General features: G+C 53.8%; 1 protein-coding gene across 2 annotated transcripts; it reads left to right on the top strand.

Moving 5' to 3' along the window:
- Positions 1-4,594: 4,594 nt before the first annotated feature.
- Positions 4,595-19,575, top strand: PES1 (pescadillo ribosomal biogenesis factor 1). Of its 2 annotated transcripts, none has more exons than XM_058531780.1 (15): positions 4,595-4,696; positions 7,623-7,702; positions 8,465-8,618; positions 9,872-9,981; positions 12,296-12,467; positions 12,559-12,648; positions 15,273-15,389; positions 15,511-15,585; positions 15,815-15,901; positions 16,067-16,197; positions 16,561-16,686; positions 16,820-17,004; positions 17,437-17,609; positions 17,731-17,889; positions 19,049-19,575. In XM_058531780.1, exons 1-15 carry the CDS (start codon positions 4,673-4,675, stop codon positions 19,130-19,132), a joined length of 1,767 nt encoding a protein of 588 aa, XP_058387763.1. In that variant the 5' UTR covers positions 4,595-4,672; the 3' UTR covers positions 19,133-19,575. The 2 variants fall into 2 exon arrangements, with proteins under 2 accessions (XP_058387763.1, XP_058387762.1); XM_058531779.1 differs by having other exon boundaries at positions 4,596-4,696; positions 17,728-17,889.
- Positions 19,576-20,897: the final 1,322 nt, after the last annotated feature.

Raw genomic sequence — 20,897 nt, 5'->3', positions numbered from 1 at the left:
GTAGGGGGATGGGAAACCAAATATTGTAAAGATAGCAAGTCTCCCCAAATCGATACGTGGACTCAGTGCCATTCCAATCCAAACCCAACAGGTCTTTTGTTGTTGTATGAGGGACTTGATAAACCGATTCTAAAATTTTTAGGCAAATGCAAAAGGCCAAGAATAGCCAAGATCTTGCAAGACAAAAAACTGAAAGAACGTCTTTTGCTGATATCAAGACTTTTATAAAGCTATCATAATTGGGACCACGTGATATTGGCACAAAGATAACCAACTGACCAATGGAACCAAATGGAGTATGCTTTGTGACAAAGGTGACCCCACAGACTAGTAGGGGAAAGACATTTCTTTCAATAAATTATGATGGGTCAATTGGACATCCATATGGGGAAAAACAAATGTCTTCAGAGACCCCACTGTGAACCACTACACGAGGCCATGATACTCCGTTCTTACGTGCTTGTATGATGATGGCAGTAATGATTGTCACAACACCGTTATATTTTACAGATTTTGCCACTCAAGGTGCTTTACGATCTACCATTTTCCCAACAACCCTAAGAAGCAGGCGAGGAAGACATTATTGGTCTCTTCATGGACAATGAAGCAGAGACTCGAAAGGGTGAGTGACCAACCCAAGGGTACTTGCCTAGAATTCGAGCCTCATCTACTTCATTCCAAGGCTGGGGCTCTTTCCACTTTGTGAGGAGCCCAATCCCCATTCCCAAGGGGGATTAGTGAGGGGCAAGGAGAAGTGGACTATGGTTGATGCGGACTGGGACTAGCTGGAGGTCAATAGCACCCTCCTTAGACCCCCACCAACCAGTGGTGGGCTCCTTGGCCAGGTGTCAGTGCCTAGACCTCTCCCTGAAGGAGGTTTGTTCCCAAGACGGAGAAAGAGGGTTATGAGTTGTGGCGGGAAGAGGAGGGCATGGGAAAGGCACAGCAAGTCTGCCGTTTGGAATAATGCTGGGGACTTGGCGAGTGGCAGAAGAGCTGGGGTCTAATCTGTGCTCTGCCATGAACTTGCTGTGTGCCCTTGGACAAATGACTTCATCTCTCTGGGCCTCAGTTTCCTCATCTTTAAATGAACTAATTCCAATATTTCTCTAAGATGGTTGTAAAGAATTAATGGGGATTATGCCTGTCACTTAATAAGGACTCAACAATTGCTGGCAATCAATATTATTCAGATCACTTCTCCTCGCTAATAAAAAGCAACAGCTGCTGTTAATTGAGCATTTACTTGTCTTTGTCTCATCTAATCCTCACAATGACTCCAGGAGGTTGGTGTTATTTATACTCCCACGTTGTAGATGTAGACCAGAGGCTCTGAGAGGTTGCAGCTGCCCAGAACAGAGCCAGGATTTGAGCCCAGGTGCCTGGGCCTTCAAGGCCCACTCTCTACTGCCTCTGTCCCTCTGGGGCTGGCACTCTGGGAATGCTTTGCTCACAGTAGGGAGTAGGTGATGGGCAGGGACAGGTTGGAAGGTGTGTGTGACATCAGTAGTCCCTGTTCTCCAGGGAAAGGAATGACGTGATCTTCCAAGAGGGAAGCACAAGATGGGGTGGGAGGAGGGAAAGCATCAGAGCAGGGTTTGCCCAACAGTAACTGGGTGAGATGCACAAATCCCCAATCTGGCAGGCTTCCTCTTGGGCCGGTGGGATAACTCCATTTGGGATTGCTGGGATGGGGGAACTGGAGTTCCATCCTTAGCAAAGGATTGATGAGATGTATTTGCCAGGCCTCCCCATCTCCAGATACAGAATGGTGTCCATGGGATGATTCTCTTTGTGCCCATTGCTTTTACATGGAGCTATAGAAAAAAGACTGGAAGGAACTATGTCAACATGTTAATAATCATTATCTCGGGCTGGTGGGAATAGGGTTGATTTGTTTTCCTTCATACTTTTCAGTATTTTCTGAATTATCTACATTAGACAAGAATTAATTTTATAATTGGGAAAACAATGTGCTCTAATAAAAGAAATGCAGCTGTGAATTCTTGTTGCTAGTGCCAATGAAGAATAGTCTCTTAATGGCCACTTTCGAGCCTCTCCTTGAGTCCCAAGCTTTACAAATACTGGGTTTGGAGTCAGAAAGTCCAGGGTTCAAATACCAGCTCTGCTAATTTCTAGCTGTGCTAATCCAGGTGAGCATCTTAACTTCTCTGGGCCCCAGTTCTCTCATCTGAAAAATGAAGATGGAACTAGCTGCCTCCTAGAGTTGTTTTGACAACTTAATAAGATGACGTTGTGGAAGCTACATGGCCAGGGGTCTGCACTTAGGAGGCTCTCACTCAATGGTGGCTCTTGTCCATGCCACATCATGAGATGGGCTCCTTTCCCAGAGATCCACTGGAGATCCTTTGAAGGTGGGCATTATCTATCATCCCCACTTTACAGATGAGGATACAGAGGTTCAGAAGAGTGCTGAGACTTGCCCAAGGTCACAAAGCTGCGAAGGAATCTTCTGGAACAGGCTCAGAAAGGGGAAGTGTTCAGCTCATTAGGCAGTGGAGCAAAGTTTCAGCAGCAGGCTCTGCAGTGAGGCTGCCTGATGACACCTCCACCTGTGTCTTCCACTGACTCCTCAAAATCAATGTGAGCAAAACAGGGTCCCTCCTGTTCAGGACCAGCTACATGATTTGTGAGGGACAGTGAGAAATGAAAATGCAGGCTGCCTTCTTATAAAACTGTTAACAATTTTAAGACAGTGATGGAGCATTCGATCTAGTGCAGGGCTGTGGGTGACTGCTCAGGTCATATGCTCATGACACTCGCCTTGCTCCCGTGTTCCTCTCATGAATTAGCTGTTACTACCCTCTCAGGTCCATCCCTCTCCTCTTGTCTAGTCACACCCTCCATGCTCCAGTCATAATGGACTTCTGTCATTCTCCGAATCCCCCAAACCTTTGCCTCTGGCCTGGGTGGTCTCTTTTTCCTTCCTCTTTGCCAGCTCTCAGATCTTTTTTGAAATATTTCTTTCTTTTTTGAAATCTTTTCGTCCTCAGATCCTTTTTGAAATATTTCTCAGTCTTCTGTTGAGAACCCCATATGCCCCTGGTCTTCCTCACACCTCTCTGGCAAGTTCTTTCAAAGTCTTTGCCAGCTCATCTGCCCACACCCGGTTTCCATTTCACTTCATTTTTCACTGTGGAATCGCTGGGTTTTTATTTTACTTTAGCTTTCATTTAAAATAGATAATAAAACTCACATTGTTCAAAACAAGCATTGGCCAGTGCTTAACGTCTGTACCCACCTCTAAAGGGTGAATTTTATGACCATGACCTTGGGTCAGGTCAAATTCACAAGGGCCTCAAATTTAAGATTTTTAGGCAATCTCCAAACAGAATTTGGACGCCTGATGGAGGAAAATATCAAACAACTTTAAAATTTTATATACCTCGCAGACCACACCACTTTGGTGTGAATATTTGTATAAATCTTGTAATTATCATTTGAGGAACACAATATGGAATTTATGTGTACATACTAAAAGCTCAAATGTGTTAAAGGCACATTTAATATATATCACGAGTTCTATAACTTTGCTTGGCGTCATTTTCCAAGGCACCGTTGAGGCTCAGAAAATGTAAGTGGCCTCTCAGGTCTCTCTACCTCTGTGGGTAAAAAAATCTGCTTTTGATCTATTTTATCCCCATAAAAGCGAGCAAACCTCTAAAAATTAATAAAGGGAAACCTCATTTAAAATGGAGTTAGGAGGCCAGAAAGGGGAGCGCACCCTTACTACCATCAGAGGTCAATTTCAAGAAAGAGAGTCAATTATCGACCCCAACAGAAAGAAGTCCTCAACAGGCAAGAGTCCTCAATTACAGAAAGAAATGTAGATTGCATTCCAAACAAAAAATCGACTATCCCAGCAACTCAGCCAATGAGAAAACATCCCCACTGTGAACTCTTGCTCCTCTCTAATAGACTTTTGTTCAAAACAACCCCCGCCTCCCCGTTTCCTCCTTTTTCCTATAAAATAACATTCCTCTCCTTTGATCGTTGGACTTGCCTATGGCTTCTACCATAACATGCGAGTCCCAAATTGCAATTCTTTGATTTTTTCCGAATAAACTCGTTCTGCTAGTAAGATAACTGGCTGTTTTATTTTTAATGTCCACAAATAAAGAAGAAGCCGATACCGGGGTCGAACCCAGGGCACCATCTCTTGGCGCCCCTGGCGGCCGCCGCTTCTCAGCCCGGGAGCCAAGTTCCCACTACGCCTAGCAACCGTAACCGTGACCACCACAACTCGCGCTCACGCACCTCAGACTGCGGCTCCCCTCTGCATCCCAGAAGACACTGCGCTGTCTCAAGTTTTCCGCCCCCCTTCATCCCAACATGCAACGGGGTTTAAACGACGTGTTCGTAATCAGGATGATTATAGCAATGCCTGAATATATTGTTTAAACGTTAAAACTGTAATGGGCTCTTAGATGGGAAAGAGCTCGAAAGGCCGGTCTTACTGATTTATTTCAGAGGGTTTCGTTGTAAATCTCGAGGAGGAAAGCCCCATCTTTCCGTAGACTTGCTCAGGCACCTCATTGGGCAGCCCGCGCAGACGGCGGCGTGGGGGCCTCGGGGCCCTAGGGAGGGCACGTGCGCGAGGAAGTGGCGCTGGGTGTTAGCGCAGCGCTTGTGGACCTTTCAGCGTGGAGCCATGGGAGGCCTGGAGAAGAAAAAGGTGAATGGGGGAGATGCCGGGGTGGCGGGGGCCCCCGGGAGGTGGGAGACCGGAGCGACGGAGCCTGGGGACTGCGGGCTTTCCCTGACCTTGGTCCCTCATGGGTATTAGGAATGGCTGGTATCAGCGCAGCCGGAGACAGCTGTGAGAAGGGGTCCGAGGATGGGCGAGGACGGCAGCTCTTGTTCGGTGAAATCCGGAAAAGAACCCGAGTAGGGCTGTAAAAGAGAGTTAAGGTTATCAAACACAGCTTCACTCTAAAAGCAGGGCGAGCTGGAGGGCAACTGTTTAGTGAAAGAGTGATAAATATTACGTAACGTTCACCATTACGTCAAGTTCATCATCTCTGGAACTTGTTATTCCCTTTCCTGTTGAACCAGGCCCTGTCCTGGACACTGGCGTGGAAACATAAACATGTGGTCCCTGCCTTCCCCGAGCCCACTTCCTAGTGGGGAAGATGGACGCTAAAGTAAACAACCAAATAAAACGATCACAGATGTTAAATGTGCTCTGAAGGAAGCAAACGAAGGATGAGGGTGAAGAATACAAAAGGATACTGAAATCAGTTAGTGTTGTCTTGGAAGGTCTCTCTGGGTCATAACATTTAAGCTGAAATCTGAAAGATCTCAGATGCCTTCTGGGGCATGGGAGTGCTTAGCAGCAAGCCCGGCAGGGGAAACGAAGTGCCAAGACCCTTAGGTGGGACAGGCTTGCTGTGTGGGGGGAATTGGAAGGACATCAGGATGGCTGGAGTATAGTAAACCAAGGGAAGAATGGTAACTGGTGAGGTTGGGGTTGGACAGGGACTAGATTGTACCAGGCGTGTCAGCCACCGTGAGGAGCTTAGATTTTATTCTAAATGCGGTAGGACTCAACTCAAGGGGGAGTACCATGATCGGTTTTCGAGGAGTTCTTGTTGCTGTCTGGAGGATCACTTTGGTGGCATGAGAAGATTGGGGAAGGGATGAGAGTGAGGAAGATGTTGTTGCTTCAAGTATTTCCTTTAGCTTGGCAGTTTCTCTTGTCAATTTGTGTTTAATGCAACACCCTGTTGAGCACCCAGTAATTGCTAGTGATGGGAGCTACAAAGATATAAGATGGAAAATTTTTCCTTGCGGCGTCGATGTAGATATGTAAACAAATCATGACAGTTTTTAAAGGTGGGTTTCACAGCCATTTTGAATCAGATAACGCTTTGTTGCGGGAAGGGCTGTTGTGTGTGCATTATAGGACGTTGAGCAGCATCCCGGAGCTCTTACCCACTAGATGCCAGTAGCACCCAACAATCCAAAATGCCTAATCCCCCCCGCCCCCAACACACACAGGGAGTAAAATCACCTCAGTTGAGAACTACTTATCCTAAAAGGATTAGTATAGTGGTAGAGGTACGTGTGGCATAAGGCAGTGGGAAACACTTAATGGAGACTCTGCTTTTTGAGACAGTGTTAAACTCATCTTAGTATCCCCAAGACTTGGCATGGGCCTGATACCCAATAGACAAATAATAAATGTTTGGAGGCTGGCCCGGTAGCGTAGTGGTTAAGTTCGCATGCTCTGCTTCGTTGGCCCGGGGTTCGCAGGTTCGGATCCCGGGTGCAGACCTGTGCACCACTTATCAAGCCATGCTATGGCAACGTCCCATATAAAATAGAGGAAGACAGGCATGGATGTTAGCCCAGGGCCAGTCTTCCTCAGAAAAAAGGGGAGGATTGGCAACGAATTTTAGCCCAGGGCCAGTCTTCCTCAGCAAAAAAGAGGAGGATTGGCAACGCATGTTAGTTAGTTCAGGGCTAATCTTCGTCACTCTGTATGTGTGTATGATGTGTTTCATGACTGTGAAGTTATTCACAAACATACCCCTCAGGAGGCTACAGCTTTAGAGCTGGACCTGGCCGTTGAGGCCCCTATTGTCTTACTCCAGAGGAAGGGCTTGTTTGGAAAAGACGTGCTTGGTTAGCATCGCAGTGTGCTTTGTACAGTGCACTGCTGCTCTTTATCAGGGATACAGAGATGTGAGCGTGAGGCAGCGTCTTGGCACCACAGACATCCACATGGTTGCGCAAGCCAACGTGCTCCGTGGGGACAGGTAGAGACCAGGCCTGTTGTCTCTATTGCCCTCATGGTATCTAGTTTAATGCTTGGAACATAGTAGAGGTCTGGTGAATGAATGAATGGGGAAAGGGAGAGGCTTTGTGGCTTGCAGCATGCATTCTCAACCAGATGATATCACCCCCAAGGGAACAAAAATGGGTTGGGGGATCTTAGATATTACAGTGGTTTGTGGCCCTCCAAAGGAACCCGTTACACAAACAGATCTCTGGTATCTGGAGTATTGACATTTCATGGGGCCATGAGAGGGGGTGAGTAAGTGCAGGGAAAAGGTCTAAAAGGGCTTCTGGGGGTGGTGGGGTGATTAGAATGAAAAAAAAAGTTGAGAACCCTGGCTCAGTGGGTTAGACACTCAGCTCTGGGCTCAGACCTAGGTTTGAATCCCAGCCCCAGCTTTTAAAAAGCTGTGTGACCTGAGCAGGTTATGTCACTGAGCCTGTTTCCTCCCATGTGAAGTGGGGGTTTTAGTGGCATCCACCTCACAGTGTTGTGGGGATTAAATGAAATGTGTGGAAATCACTCATCATAATGGCCAATACTCAGAGCTGCTGCTAAGTGCTTGGCAAGCACGTGATCCATAGCAGCCACAGGGTCCCCAGCATCGTGCAGCTGTATGTGTTATTTATGCTGTCTATTGCAAAGAAACGCTGCAAGAGCTCGTTCAGAGGGTGGGCTCCCTCCCTACAGAGTTTCCTGTCCCAGAAGCGTCTAGGCCACTCATCCAGAGTGTTAGTGCTTCTGGCACGAGGAGCGGCCGGAGGCTGATGTCGGTCACTGTAGTCATCGCTAATGGAGAATTGTTTTTTTCCTCCCCAAGTATGAACGAGGCTCCGCCACCAACTACATCACGCGAAACAAAGCCCGGAAGAAGCTGCAGCTGAGCCTGGCCGACTTCAGGTGAGGTGGGAGGAGTGGAATAGGGTGCCCTCAGGGTGCCCGGGCAGTGGATCACACAGTGAAAACTCGGCTGCGTCCGTCTGACTTGCATTGCTGCAAACTCTGTCTGAAATTCTAATATTCCTCGTCTTTCTTGCGTGGCCTTGCTTTAGTGAGCTGTGCTTTGCTGGGTGTGGTCTGTGGGGAAGCTGGAGGAGACCTGGGTCATGCGCCCTGAGTCATCAGAATGGGCCCACTGGTACAGTGCACTGCTGGTCTCTGCCTGAGTCTTGTCACCCGTTCCCTCTCTTCTGGTAGGAGAGACCCCTGATCCTGTAGCTCGGAGTTCTCAACTCCTTGTAGAGTCAAATCCAAACTCTCCATGGCCTGTGGGCCCTGCCACCTGGCCCACTTTTAGTCCTTCAAGTGTGCTCAGCGCTTTCCACCCTTCCAGCCCTCATCCTTCTTCTTAGGACGCTCTTCCTTCTACCTTTTATATGGCTACCTTGTCAATTTCTCAGCATGATCTTTCCTGGCTCCCCTTGGTAAAAGGGTTGGCTGCCAGCTGGCCCCTGTTAACATCCTCATTGTTTCCTTTCTGGTGCCTGTGACAGTCTGCATGATGTGATTTTCGGGGAACTTGTGGTTCTCGGACTCCTATACTAGGATATGAGTTCTCCAAGGGCAGAGCCCCTGTGTTCCCCATTCACTGCTGTTTCCCAGGCCTGGCGTGGGCGGTGCTCTGCACATTTACTGACAGAAGGAATGGCCTTTGTCTTCCAGGCGGCTATGCATCCTAAAGGGCATTTATCCCCATGAACCGAAACACAAGAAGAAGGTGAACAAGGGCTCCACGGCAGCCCGAACTTTCTACCTTATCAAAGACATCAGGTTCCTCCTCCATGAACCCATCGTCAACAAATTCCGGGAGTACAAGGTGAGGCCCGGGCTCTGGGGTCTGGATGGGGCCCAGCGCAGCTCTCTGACCTGCTAACTGTTACCTTGGACAGATTGTTCAGCCTCACCGAGCAAGACTGTACAAAGGGTGAGGTACTTCCACCTTGGAAGAGTGTCGTGGTGATTGACTAAGGGCACACGTGGAAATCGTTTGCACAGAACCCAGCATATGATTAATGCTTCACCTGTCATATCTTTACCCTGGTTCTTATGGAAATAGAGTAAATTTATTGCCTCTGAGGCAAAGATGGTGCTATTTAAGGGGCTCTGTGGTATGTTCTTTGCCCAAAGAAACTGCTCCTATTCAGATCCTTTCTGGAATTGCTCCCAGGAGACCAAGCTTTTCATTCCACAAATAGAAACCATTAAATGCTTAAATACCACAGGGAAAGTAGAAGCCTGTTTATACCAAATGCAAATAGTTGGAAGTAGACTGCTGTTGCTAAAGCCGTTGCTGGATGGCAGGGCGGGGCAGAGGCCCTTGGCTGGGAGGGGTAGGCGCCACCTGGTGGCCACTAGAGACTGGCCGGCAGCTGCTGCTGGCCCTCCTGCCCCAGTCCATCAGGGTAGGTGGCTGGCCCTGTTTTGCTACTGGGTTTTGCAACTACTTAACATCACTCCATGGGAAGCGAGCCTGTTGTGGGAAATGGCTGTCTTGGAGGTGCCGTTCATGACCTCAACAGAGGCGGCCTTTGAGCCTCTGAAGAGGAGTGGGGGTAGCCCTGACTAGAAGTACTTGGAGGGAAGTTGGTTGGTTTGGAGGACCTTCTGGGCCCACTGCTGGCTTCACTTGCATTTTCCTGCATGACCCAGCCCCACACATGGACCTGTGGCTTGTTTCATTTCCACACTGACATTGAGAACGAAGGCTGGCCCTCCCGGCCCTGATCTGCCTCACTAGCAGGTCACTTGGCCTCTCCTCAGTTGGACAGTAGGGCTGAAAGTGGTACGTTTTCACCTAAACTTGTGGAGTCAGCACATCTGTGAGTGCTTGTCCTTGTTCATCCATCACAGGGCCACAGCGGGCTGGCTGCTTGTCAGTGTGGGTCAGTTTTGATGTTCCTTGGAGTTGGTTGTTTTGCAGATCCTGGGCTGAGGGGGTGGATGGCACAGTCAGGCAGCTGTCGTCAGCTTCAGGAGACCTTGAGAGTCCTCCCGCCCCTCGTGTCCCTCCATGGAAGAGGGGTCTCCGGGAGCCCTTGGCCCCAGCATCAGTGGTCTCCTCTCTTCCAGGTGTTCGTCCGGAAGCTCCGGAAGGCCTATGGGAAGAGTGAATGGAACACCGTGGAGCGTCTGAAGGACAACAAGCCCAACTACAAGCTTGACCACATTGTCAAGGAGCGGTGAGTTTGGGCTCAGTCCTAGCAGTGAGGATACAGTGAGGAACAAGACCAAGACCCTGCTCAAGTTGCGGGCATCGTTTTGGAGGAGGCAGACCGAAAAACAAACTGACAGATTTCTATAATGATTGCAAGTCACAGTCAGTGCCGTGAGGGATGCTAACCGCCTGAAGGGAACTGGGGGACATACATTAGCTACAGGCTTGTCAGAGGTCTCTCTGAGGGAAGACATTTGAGCCAGCCAGGGGAAGCATGGTCTGAGCAGAGGAAACAGCAAGTGCAAAGGCCCTGTGGTGAGAAGGAGCGCCAGAGTTCTGGGAGTACAGACCAGATGCATGGGCAGACCCGGAAGACATGACTGGACCCCTCTGATGTTAACTTCCTTACCTAGCCTTCTCAGCAGTCTCTTGGCTAAGTTAGTGGCCTTAAACAGGGGCAATTTTGCCCCCTGGGGGACATTTGGGAATGTCTGGAGACACTTGGTTCTCGTGACTTGGATGGGGGGTATCTACTGGTATTTAAGGGGTAGAGGCCAGGGATGCTGCTAAACACCCTACAAGTGCACAGAACAACCTGGTCCGAAATGTCGTTAGTAGTAAGGGTCAGAAGCCCGGGGCTAAGTGAATGTCCAACTTCTCTTTGGGGCTGATGGCCTGGGAACACATAGCTCCAGGCTGCATGGACTTGGCTTCATTGAGTCAGGCAGCAGTGGGCTAGCACAGGAAGAGCCCAGGCCTAGGAGCTCGACAGCTGGTGTTCTCACCCCTGCCCCACAGCCCGCGAGATAGGCGGCCTGAGAACCGTTCCTGCTCCGAGCAGGTCTTCCTCTAACAGAGAGATGGTGATAGTCCTGTTCTGCCTGTGCCACACAGCTGTTGTGTGGAACAAATGAAAAAAAGGCACAAGAAAAAAGCGAGTATGTGGATTCACGCATGCTCCAAGTGGCGGTGTGGTTGTGGTGTTCCCATTCCTCATCACCCCATCTCCTTAGCCATTGCTTAAGAGGGAGAAGCAGGTGGCTCAGAAATGGCTGGTGCTGTTTCTACACAGGGCTCGGGGTGCTGGTTTTGTCTGTGGAGAGTAAGGAAGCTTGGAGGCACTAGAGGGGGCCGATGGAGGCTCCCGCCTCTGCACCAGGAGACCGGATGCCTCTCCTCCTGTTGTCTTGTGGGAGATCCCTGCAGCCTTTCTTCCGTCTTGGTCTGGGTCTGAAGACCTGGCAGGCCCCTCCTGACTCGTTGCAGTGAGTGATGCCACCTCGGGCTGGAAGGTCCCTGGCTCGCTCTGGTCCCGGGGCTTTCACCGAGCTCTTTTCTGAAGTAGCAGGACACTTTCTGCAAAAGGAAGCTTCCTGGAAGGAGTTTGGATGCCAGAGGCTCTGACAGCTGCTCTGGCCAGGGGAGGGAAACTTGAAGCCCTGTTTTGTCTCCAGGCGTTGCCAGGGAGCTGCCAGATCCCAGTTTTAAACCAACAGTCTGGTCCAACAATGTCATTTTCCAAATGAAACCACTGGGGTCATACAAGGCAAAGTGATCCACTCTGGGTCACAGCTGGGGCTGGATTCCAGGTATCATTACTCATACTGCAGTGTCCTTTCCATGACCCACGCCTCCGTCCCTCAGTGGGGCAGCCGCACAGTAGTGGATCCTGCCAAAGGTGGCTCATTCTCGTCGGCTTCCCAATTTGCCACAGGATTCCTGGCTGTGGCTTTGTTGCTCTGGCTCTTTCTGGCCCAGGACCCAGTTCCAGCATTTTTACTGCCTGGTTCTAACTGGTTCTATAAACTAGACAGAGGTCTGGATGATGAGAGACAAGACATAACCCACTCTGGTGACCTGTGGCCAGGCCAAGACACAAGTGCTGCTGAGGACAGGCAGGCTGCCACCCTCCACCCTGGCACACTAGGTCAGCAGCACGTGTTTCTGATTTCTGTCTTGGATCTCCAGATAGATTTCCTTTTGAACTGAAGTTTCCACCTTGGAAAAGAGTTAGAGAGCCACTGGTTCGGTCTACCCACAACACATGGAAGTGGGTCAAGGCTGAGTCCCTGGTGAGCATTGGGTGTCCTGAGCACCCCTGTCAGGATTTCTCTGATCCTCAGAGCTAAGTGGGCATGTCCTGGTTACGTGGTTCCAAGGCTGTGGGGGAGCTGGTGCTGCCAGGCCTCTGGGCATTGCCTGACTTTCTGGTCAGGAGGTGGCAGTGGCAAGGCTTGGCTTGGGGAAGGGCAAGTTTGGGGTGGCCGATGGGGTTGGGGTAGGGAGGTCAGGAGGCCCCAGCTGACGTAGCCTGTGAGCACTGCCCTCTTGGCCAACAGGTACCCCACGTTCATAGACGCTCTGCGGGACCTGGATGATGCCCTCTCCATGTGCTTCCTCTTTTCCACCTTCCCACGGACTGGCAAGTGCCACGTGCAGACCATTCAGCTGTGCCGCCGGCTTGCTGTGGAGTTCCTGCACTACATCATCGCCGCACGTGCCCTGCGCAAGGTGAGCCCAGGGCCGCCTGGCAGGGCGCCCCCCTCGCTCCCTCCCTTCCCGCCCCGTGGTTTTCACTGTGCTGTCCCCTCTCCACCCACAGGTCTTCCTGTCCATTAAAGGCATTTACTACCAGGCCGAGGTGCTGGGACAGCCCATCGTGTGGATCACGCCCTATGCCTTCTCCCACGACGTGAGTGTGCCTACGGGGAGGGGCTCGTGCTCAGTTGTTGCTCCCTCTCGGGCTCCTAGACAGAGACAAGGGTCTGGGTGAAGGGTTGGTTCTGCTGCCCTGCAGCATCCAGCGCTGGGTTCCTGAGTGTTGGCCGGGGCTGGGGCGGAGAGTGGGGTGGGGGATGTGCTGCACAACATCGTGGTCAGAGCTGGAGCCAGCCTGGCTCTGGTACCCCCTAGCTGGTGACTTTGGACACGTTCCTTCACCTATGTGCCTCAGTTAATGGTGGGCTTCCACTTTCTGAACCTTGTTGTGAAGATTTAAGAAAGAAAATCCTTCAGAGTGCCTGGTGCTTGGCCCTTTGGGGTTGCTGAATGAACAGTGAGCGGCTGCTGAGGCCTGCACAGTGGCCCGGCCCAGGCCTACCCTCTGTCAGACCTTGGCCAAGCTGCTTTCCTGAACGCCTCAGCTTCCCTCGCAGGGCTGGGGACTGGGTGAGATTGGGGAGGGTGAGCACAAGCACCAGGTGGTCCTGCTACTTATTTATTTTTTTCAGACTGGCGGATTTTGGCAGGGACCCATGGAGAGAAATCCTAGGTTTGCCTCCTTAGGGGGCATCATTAGCTTCTAGGCCCCCAAAGGGTCTCGACCAGGCCCTCCGCCTGACTTACCGTTGTGTGGGCCTGCATGCAGCCCAGCTTCCTGCTTGTGCATTGTGCGGGAGCTGGCGCCTTCAGTGGAGAGCAAATGCGCCAGCCTGGCTGGGCAGGGGGTTTGCTGACCAGGTTGTCCAGTGCTCCAGGGTGAGCCGGGGGTCCAGGCCCTTCTCCTTTACCTTGGGCTGGCGGGAGTTCGAGGGCCGGAACCTGCTCTGCTATGGAGCAGTGGTGATGTTTGGTGGCAGGCTGCAGTCTGCCTGTGGGTGAGTGGCGGGCGTGGCCCTCAGCAGTCCCTGTTGCCACTCCCTGGGGCAGGCGTGTGTGCCAGAGCCTCGGCCTTCCCTGTTCCCCGCTCCGTCCATCCTCTCCTCCTCCTCCCTTCCTGCCTTCTCTGACTGGCCTTCCCTCCTTCCTCTCTGGTCCCCGTCTCCTTCCTTCTCTTTGATGTCCCACCCCCTTGCTGCTCAGACTAGTCTTTGTGTGTCCTCCCGAGTGGTGAATAGGCCCCTGTGGAGGCCAGCCTCCACACAGCTGGCTCTGGGGGAAGGGAACGTCCGCCCATTCCTCCTTCCTCCCCACCAGCTCACTGCCGCTACTTCCTCTCAGCAGGAGGATGGGGGACGGGGTCCTGGGTCCTGCGCTACTTCCTCTCAGCAGGAGGATGGGGGACGGGGCCCTGAGCCTTGAGCCTTGATGTGCCCACTTCCCCTGAGCAGCCAGTGCTGGGCTCCCCACAGTGGGACCCAGGCAGGTAGTGGGGCCAGTTGGCAGGGTGGGGGCCCCTCCTCAGCGCTGTGCTGGGGAAAGTGGAGTTGGTGCTCAGTTACTCGCCAGGCCCATCAAGGGCCCTGGCAGATGCTCTTGGGAAGATGAAAGTGTGAGTGGGGGGCCAGGTGGGTACCTCTTGGCCGCTGTACCCCCACAGCCCAGGTCACTGCCTGATGGCAGAGTGGAGAAACAGCTCAGAGTCACGGGCCTGCCCAGCACAAAAGGGACGTTGTGATCACTATTGATTTTGGCATCGCTCGGCAATCCTCCCATCCAGGTCCCAGGGGTCGGCAGGGCTGGACTAGCCTCCCTGGTTGGGGGGGGACAGTGCTGCTCCAGAGTCGAGGTGCTTTGATGTGGCTCAGATCCGTGCCCTGTTTTGCTTTATCAGCTCCTCGGGGGCCAAGATGAGCTCTTCCCTGTCCCCTGCTCGCTGGGTCGGCAGCTCGAGATGGTGGCTCTGTGCGTCTGCGCCAAGCAGGCAGCTTTCTGCCCGCCATTTCTCAAGAGCTCCCTGGGGCTGAGCCGGCCAGCTGCCCCAGCCTATCCCAGGTCCTCCCGGGTTGTGCTTTTGTCTCTGGCTTGGGCCTGAGGTGGGGTCACCGAATTCTGAGTGTCCGTCCCAGGGCTCCTGCCAGGGCTTGTAGGCACCGAGGGCTGTCTACCCATTGTCCCACCTGGGCAGACAGATTACTCCAGGGCTGCCTCTCCGAGCTGGGCCAGCCATGGGGCTGGGCTCCGGGAACACTGCCCCGGGTGCTCGGAGAAGGCATTGAACGAAGGTTGTGGGATGGGCACAGAGAAGGCATGAGCTCTGACCAGACTGGTTGGGGAAGGCGACCTCTGCGAGGATGAAAGTCTGAGCCGAGACTTGGAGGATGAGGGGGAATGCTGGGGTGGGGGAGAGGGAGGGCCCCTCTTGTGACAAAGTCTTCCCTTTTCTTACTCCTAGCTCCCTCTTTATGGCTTGGGGAACTGGCATGGGCCTCCAGGACATCCCTAACCCTTGGGACCTCTGTCTAGAGCCTCGCTGGTGCCAGAATGCTCCTGGGTGGGAACACACCACAGAGCCCCTTCTTGTGGGGCAGAGCTCTGAAGGCAGGGCTGCCCTGGAGGAGTTTGTGGTCCTTGGGCAGGCCAGACCCCCCCGGCCTGTGTGGGTCATCAGTGCCGTCTTTGCACCCACACTGCTGATGCGCCTCCTGTGCCCCCCAGCACCCGACAGACGTGGACTACAGGGTCATGGCCACCTTCACCGAGTTCTACACCACCCTGTTGGGCTTCGTCAACTTCCGCCTCTACCAGTCTCTCAACCTGCACTACCCTCCCAAGGTAGGGCCCCAGCCCACCCCAGCACCTCCTCCTCACCCCACAGGGGACACGGCCTTCTCTCCCCACGTGGAGGCGGGGGCTGTGGGTGTCTTCTTCCTCTGACCTTTCCCCTGCCTCCTAGCTCGAGGGTCAGGCCCACACAGAATTGAAGGCCAGGGAGGACACCTATGCATTGGACTCCGAGAGCTCTTTGGAGGTGAGAGAGGCTTCCAGAGCACTGGCCCGGCATCTCCCAGAAGGGTGGTCCCTGGCCTAGGGTTGGGGGTGTTCATGGCTAAATGGGTGGTCTTGGGGCTTGCCCTTGGAACCCAAACTCACTGATGTCCCAGAACTGTTGCTGCTACCCCTCCCCACCCCGGCCACGGCCCCAGACGAGGCCGCCCACCGGCAAGCCTCAGCCTTGCAGCCCTGTTTCTTTCCTGCAGAAACTGGCAGCTCTCAGTGCCAGTCTGGCCCGCGTGGTGGTGCCTGTGGAGGAGGAGGCCGAGGTGGATGAATTTCCTGCTGATGGGGTGAGGACTGTGCTGCCTTCAAGAAGGGTTGGGGGGATGGGGGGTGAGGTGGTTGGGACCGAAGGATCTAAAAGGAAGCTGGAGAGCTGATCATCTCCAACCCCTGCCCTCCAGTGGGGGTTTGGGTGGGCCTGACGGAGTGAGGCCTGGCCCCTTTCGCGGCAGGAGATGGCGGCGCAGGAAGAGGACCGCAGGAAGGAGCTGGAGGCACAGGAGAAGCACAAGAAGCTCTTCGAGGGCCTGAAGTTCTTCCTGAACCGCGAGGTCCCCCGCGAGGCCTTGGCTTTCGTCGTCAGGTGAGGAGGCCTGCAGCACTGGCTCTGGGCCGGGTCCTGCGCTGGATGCCCATTAGTGACATCAGGATGGTGTCAGTATCCACTTCTCAGGGCTGTTGTGAGGATTCAACAGAGCAGTTTGTGGAGAGCGCTCAGCGTGCCCTGAGCACACGGGACGCTCTCATCAGAGGGCAGCTGGCCTCACTTTCTCACCAGCTTAGAACAGAAGGTCGGGGGCCGGCACCGGAGGTGTCGGACAGACGAGGGCATCCTGGGGTGGGGACGGGACAGGTGAGTCCTAGGAGGGCAAGCTTGTGGGCCAGTGGGTCCCAGGGCAGGCACCTCATGCCTGAGGTCTCTTGTGGGCTCTTCCTGTTCCTGTAGGAGTTTTGGGGGGGACGTGTCATGGGACAAGTCTCTGTGCATCGGGGCCACCTATGATGTCACAGACTCCTGCATCACCCACCAGATTGTCGACCGGCCTGGGCAGCAGACCTCCATCATTGGCAGGTAGGCCCCTAAGCCCTCATCTTCCTCCACCTGTTTGGGGTTCTGGGTGCGGAGGTCTGTCTCAAGGCCCCCGCGGATGCAGTTGGGCCTCGAGTGGCCCCTGTGACCTGTCTCTCCTACTGCTCTGCACCAGGTACTACGTGCAGCCCCAGTGGGTGTTTGACTCTGTGAATGCCCGGGTCCTCCTCCCTGTGGCAGACTACTTCCCTGGGGTGCAGCTGCCCCCTCACCTCTCGCCTTTCGTGTCGGAGAAGGAAGGAGATTACATTCCTCCTGAGAAACTGAAGCTGCTGGCCTTGCAGCGGGGAGAGCACCCAGGTGAGTGGGAGGGCACTCTGGCTGGCTGTTTCCCTTCTTGGCTGCAAAGGTGGCGGCTCCAGAGAACAGGGCATCAGGGACACAAGGCCCTTTAAACCCCCCTTTGGAGTAAGGCTTAGGAAAAGGGAACACATTGTGTCCCACGATCAGGTGTTACTTGATGTTCAGAGAAACTGGGCGGAAGAATGGTCTGGAAGTTGTCATTGATGTTTATACAGGAGGCGGCAGAGCTCAGGGGTGGAGGGCCTGGAGTTTCCTCTGAAGGCAGCTGGGGCTGTGGGGAGAGGTGCCAGAGGGGGCCATGTTTGGGACAGTCCTGCCCTGCTTGTGGAACGTCCCCGTGGCCGAAGAGGGTGGTGCCTGGTGCCAGTTCTCCCCTGCGAGGGTAAGAGCAGGCTCCCACAGCATTCAGAAGTCATTGGCTGTTTATAGGAAATTTGAATGAATCTGAAGAAGAGGATGAGGAGGATGAGGAAGACAATGAGGGTGATGCTGATGAAGGGGGAGAAAATGAAGAGGAGGAGGAGGAAGATGTGGAGGCTGGTTCGGAAAAGGAGGAAGAGGCCCAACTGACATCCCTGGAGGAGCAGAGGATGGAGGGGAAGGTACCAGGGAAGCAGCCCCACTGGCCGTCTCGGCGCCAGCCCTGGCCCAGAAGGGCAGGAGCCAGGGGACTGGTGGGGGAGGAACCTGTATCCACAAGCGTCCACCCTGTGTCCCTAGAAGCCCAGGGTGACGGCAGGCACCGTGAAGCTGGAGGATAAGCAGCGGCTGGCCCAGGAGGAGGAGAGCGAGGCCAAGCGCCTGGCCATCATGATGATGAAGAAGCGCGAGAAGTACCTTTACAACAAGATCATGTTTGGCAAGAGGCGCAAAATCCGCGAGGTGAGTCCCTGCTGCCTGCCTGAGGCTCTAGGTGTGGCCACCAGATGTGGCCGCACAGGTGAGCTTCGAGGCTGGCTGGCTCTCGCCTGGGCTGACTCCAGGCCCTCTCCTGGCCTTTTTCAGAGGTTGCTGGCCTGGCCCAGCGCGGCCTCTGGGACCCCCACCCAGGCCTGTGTGGGCATCTTGGTGTCAGCAGCTCTCGCGTGGCTTTCTTCAGGGCTTCAGTCTCCTTCCTGCCCCCACTGTTGCTGAGTCTGCCGGGGTCTGGGAACAGAGCTGTCCCGCCAGGCTCAGGGCCTGCATTAGGAAGGACCGCTCAACAGGAGTGCATGAAGTGAGAGGGACCGTGCGAGGTTTTGTTAAGCTTTTCTCTATTTTGTTTCCTCTTGTTTACAATATATGTTCCACATATGCTCATAGTAAAAAAAAAAATTAAAGTTTTGTGTGCACATGAACTTGGTAGTGGATGGCGTGGAAGCAGCTCGCAGTCCTGCCCTTGGGGTCATCTCTAGTAATAGCCCCCAGGTTCTTTTGTGTGTGTAATAACACAGATGTGGTTTGGGGGCATCGTGCTACATCTAGGTTGTATTGCGGTGTTTATTATTTAACCATAGCATGAATTTCTTTCCACGACATCACACAATACATGGCCTGTTCCTTGCTGGTAGGGTAAGATTGTTTTCCATTTTTAGTCATTCTTAGAGAACACTCTTGAGCATGTCCATGCCAGCTTCGAATGTCTCTGGAGGGTAAAATTGAAGGAGTATAATTGCCAGGTTGAGAGGCCTGTTTTGTAATAGATATTGCCCAGTGGCCCCAGGGGAAAGACTGTTCCAGGTTGGCCCCTCCCCAGCAGCTCCTGGTGCAGGTTTGAATGGCACCCAGCTCTCCCAAGTAGGGGCAGTAAATGGGGCACTTGCTTCCAGCTCTGGGATCCTCCTAACTTGCTGAGGGTGCATAAAATAATAGTCATAAAGGCAAAGGGGAAGGTGTGTTTCTTCACCTGAGTTTATTCAAATAGGTTTGACTCATGGTAATTTGCCTGTTAGCTTTTCTGGAAGCTGTGCTTTTAAGACGAGTAGCAGAAGGGGAAGTTCCCCTCCCCGCCACCCCCCACCCTCCTGAATCACAGCTTCATCCCTCTTTTTCCTCCTTACAGGCCAACAAACTGGCGGAGAAGCGGAAAGCCCACGATGAGGCTGTGAGGTCTGAGAAGAAGGCCAAGAAGGCAAGGCCGTTGTGAGTGGTGGCAGCCTCTCCATGGGTGAGGCCAGCTCCCGGTGTTGGACTTGGCACGGGCAGGCCAGGGGACCTAGGCTCGGTGACAGACCAGAGTCTCTTCTGTTTTCATCCCCCTCCTCCCCCTGCTGGCCCTGGCCTCCTGTCATACTCCCTGGCTGGGCCTGTGGGCAGCCCCAGCCTCTCTCAGATAGAGCTCCCTGCTCCTGGCTGGGCGGAGGAGAGGCCTCTGTGCCCAGCCTGACTCGATGCTCCCAGTAGTCAACGACATGGGGGGCGAGGGCCCAACCAGCCCCTCACTGACTGCTCCCATTCACCTTGGCTTTCCGCAGCCCCCCACACACACACATTCACACATGGTCGGAGCCATGACTCTCCCAGTGCGGTGATGGGGTGAGGATGGGGAAGTTTTGTTATTAAACAGCTGGAGTTTTGCAGCCAATTGAATTCCGTGTTCATGAGCCTTCCTGGGGTTGAGACGGGCCACCTGGTGCCCTGTGCTCCAGGCTGGGCCAGCCCTGGGTATTTACGGAGAGGGGTCCCATCACTGCTCAGAGCTCTCTGGATGTCCAGGCACGCCTTTGGGTCCAGAGATGCCAGAAGGTAGGTGCAGAGGTTGTGGGCTTGAGCTCTGAAGTCAGTCTGCCTTGGTTCACACTCCAGCCCAGGTACCTGTCCTTTGAACCTGCTTCCTCATGTGTCGATTAGGGGTAGACATTCTGGAGCCTCCCTCCCAGGGGCATGCGGAGGGTTCAGTGATGATGTTATGCAGACTCTGGTGTCAGGTGTCTGGTAAGAAAGTAAACACCAGCCATGATTGTCATCACCTCCTGCTGGAGTCAGCCCAGAAGGTAGAAGCCAGTGCTTGAAGGATCTGTGGGGATCTCTCTGAGTTGAGGGGACCTAGCTTTACCTTGTGGGCTCATGAGCAGAACCACCGAGTATGCCAGCAGCCCGACTTGTGACCCTTGCTGGGCCATCCCTACAGCTTCCCACCCGACCCTCGCAGTGCCTTTGCTGAGGCCTAGGGGGACATGCCCTTGCCCAGGACTGCTAGTGCCTCATGGGAGAGCCAGGGCCAGAATCGGGGGCTTGGGATGGTCACCCAGCCCTTCCCAGGTCAGGCAAGGAGTTTCTCGGTAGCCTCCCCAGGGTGCCCCGGTGGCTGAGTGCTGTCAGCAGAGCCCAGGGTGGGGAAGTGTGGATTTGGAACTGGGCTCTACCTTCCTCAGATCTAGGCACCTGAGGGGCTTGGCCCTCTGGCCCTCACTGCCCAGGCTCTGTAGAGGTTTTTGGGCAGTGGCTACAGGCCCAACCTGTGTAGGGGGAAGGCAAGAGCTTGGGCGGGCTCTGGCTGAGGGAGCAGAGAACCCAGGGCTGGGCCTCACTGTGGGTATAGGAGAGGGCCTTGTTCCGCTCTGGCATGCTGGTGGCGTTGCAGAGGTGCTTCCAGAAGCAAGGGACAGGGTCAGGGCCTCTGAAGTCAAAGCCTGCTGCCCTAGGGGACGACTTGGGCCTGCCTGAGTGCATGTGCATCCCAGGGCCTTGGCAGGGTTGCCAGGGCAAGGCTGGAGAGGAAGCCCATGAGATAATGGAAAAGTCCCTGGCAGCCATGCTGATGTGGAATTTTCCCCATTCCGGAGTCACCCTGCAATGGCGGGGGCAGTGGGGCTCTGATGTGGCCCATGCTGCACTGGGTGGCCAACTGGTTTTGCACTGCCCACAGCTGGAGCTGAGCATTCCCGGCTCCAGGTGGGCATTAGTCCCTG

The sequence above is a fragment of the Diceros bicornis genome, chromosome 35 (genome assembly GCF_020826845.1).
Source record: "Diceros bicornis minor isolate mBicDic1 chromosome 35, mDicBic1.mat.cur, whole genome shotgun sequence".
Classification (NCBI taxonomy): domain Eukaryota; kingdom Metazoa; phylum Chordata; class Mammalia; order Perissodactyla; family Rhinocerotidae; genus Diceros; species Diceros bicornis.
Note: the sequence above shows the minus strand (reverse complement) of the source record. Positions and strands in the feature narration are given on the sequence as shown.

Excerpts from the sequence above, each read along its gene's own strand:
- PES1 (XM_058531779.1), top strand. The coding sequence starts at position 4,673 with ATGGGAGGCCTGGAGAAGAAAAAG. Across the intron at positions 7,703-8,464 it reads CTGAGCCTGGCCGACTTCAG|GCGGCTATGCATCCTAAAGG; the intron begins GTGAGGTGGGAG and ends TTTGTCTTCCAG. Across the intron at positions 17,890-19,048 it reads AGAGGCGCAAAATCCGCGAG|GCCAACAAACTGGCGGAGAA; the intron begins GTGAGTCCCTGC and ends TCCTCCTTACAG.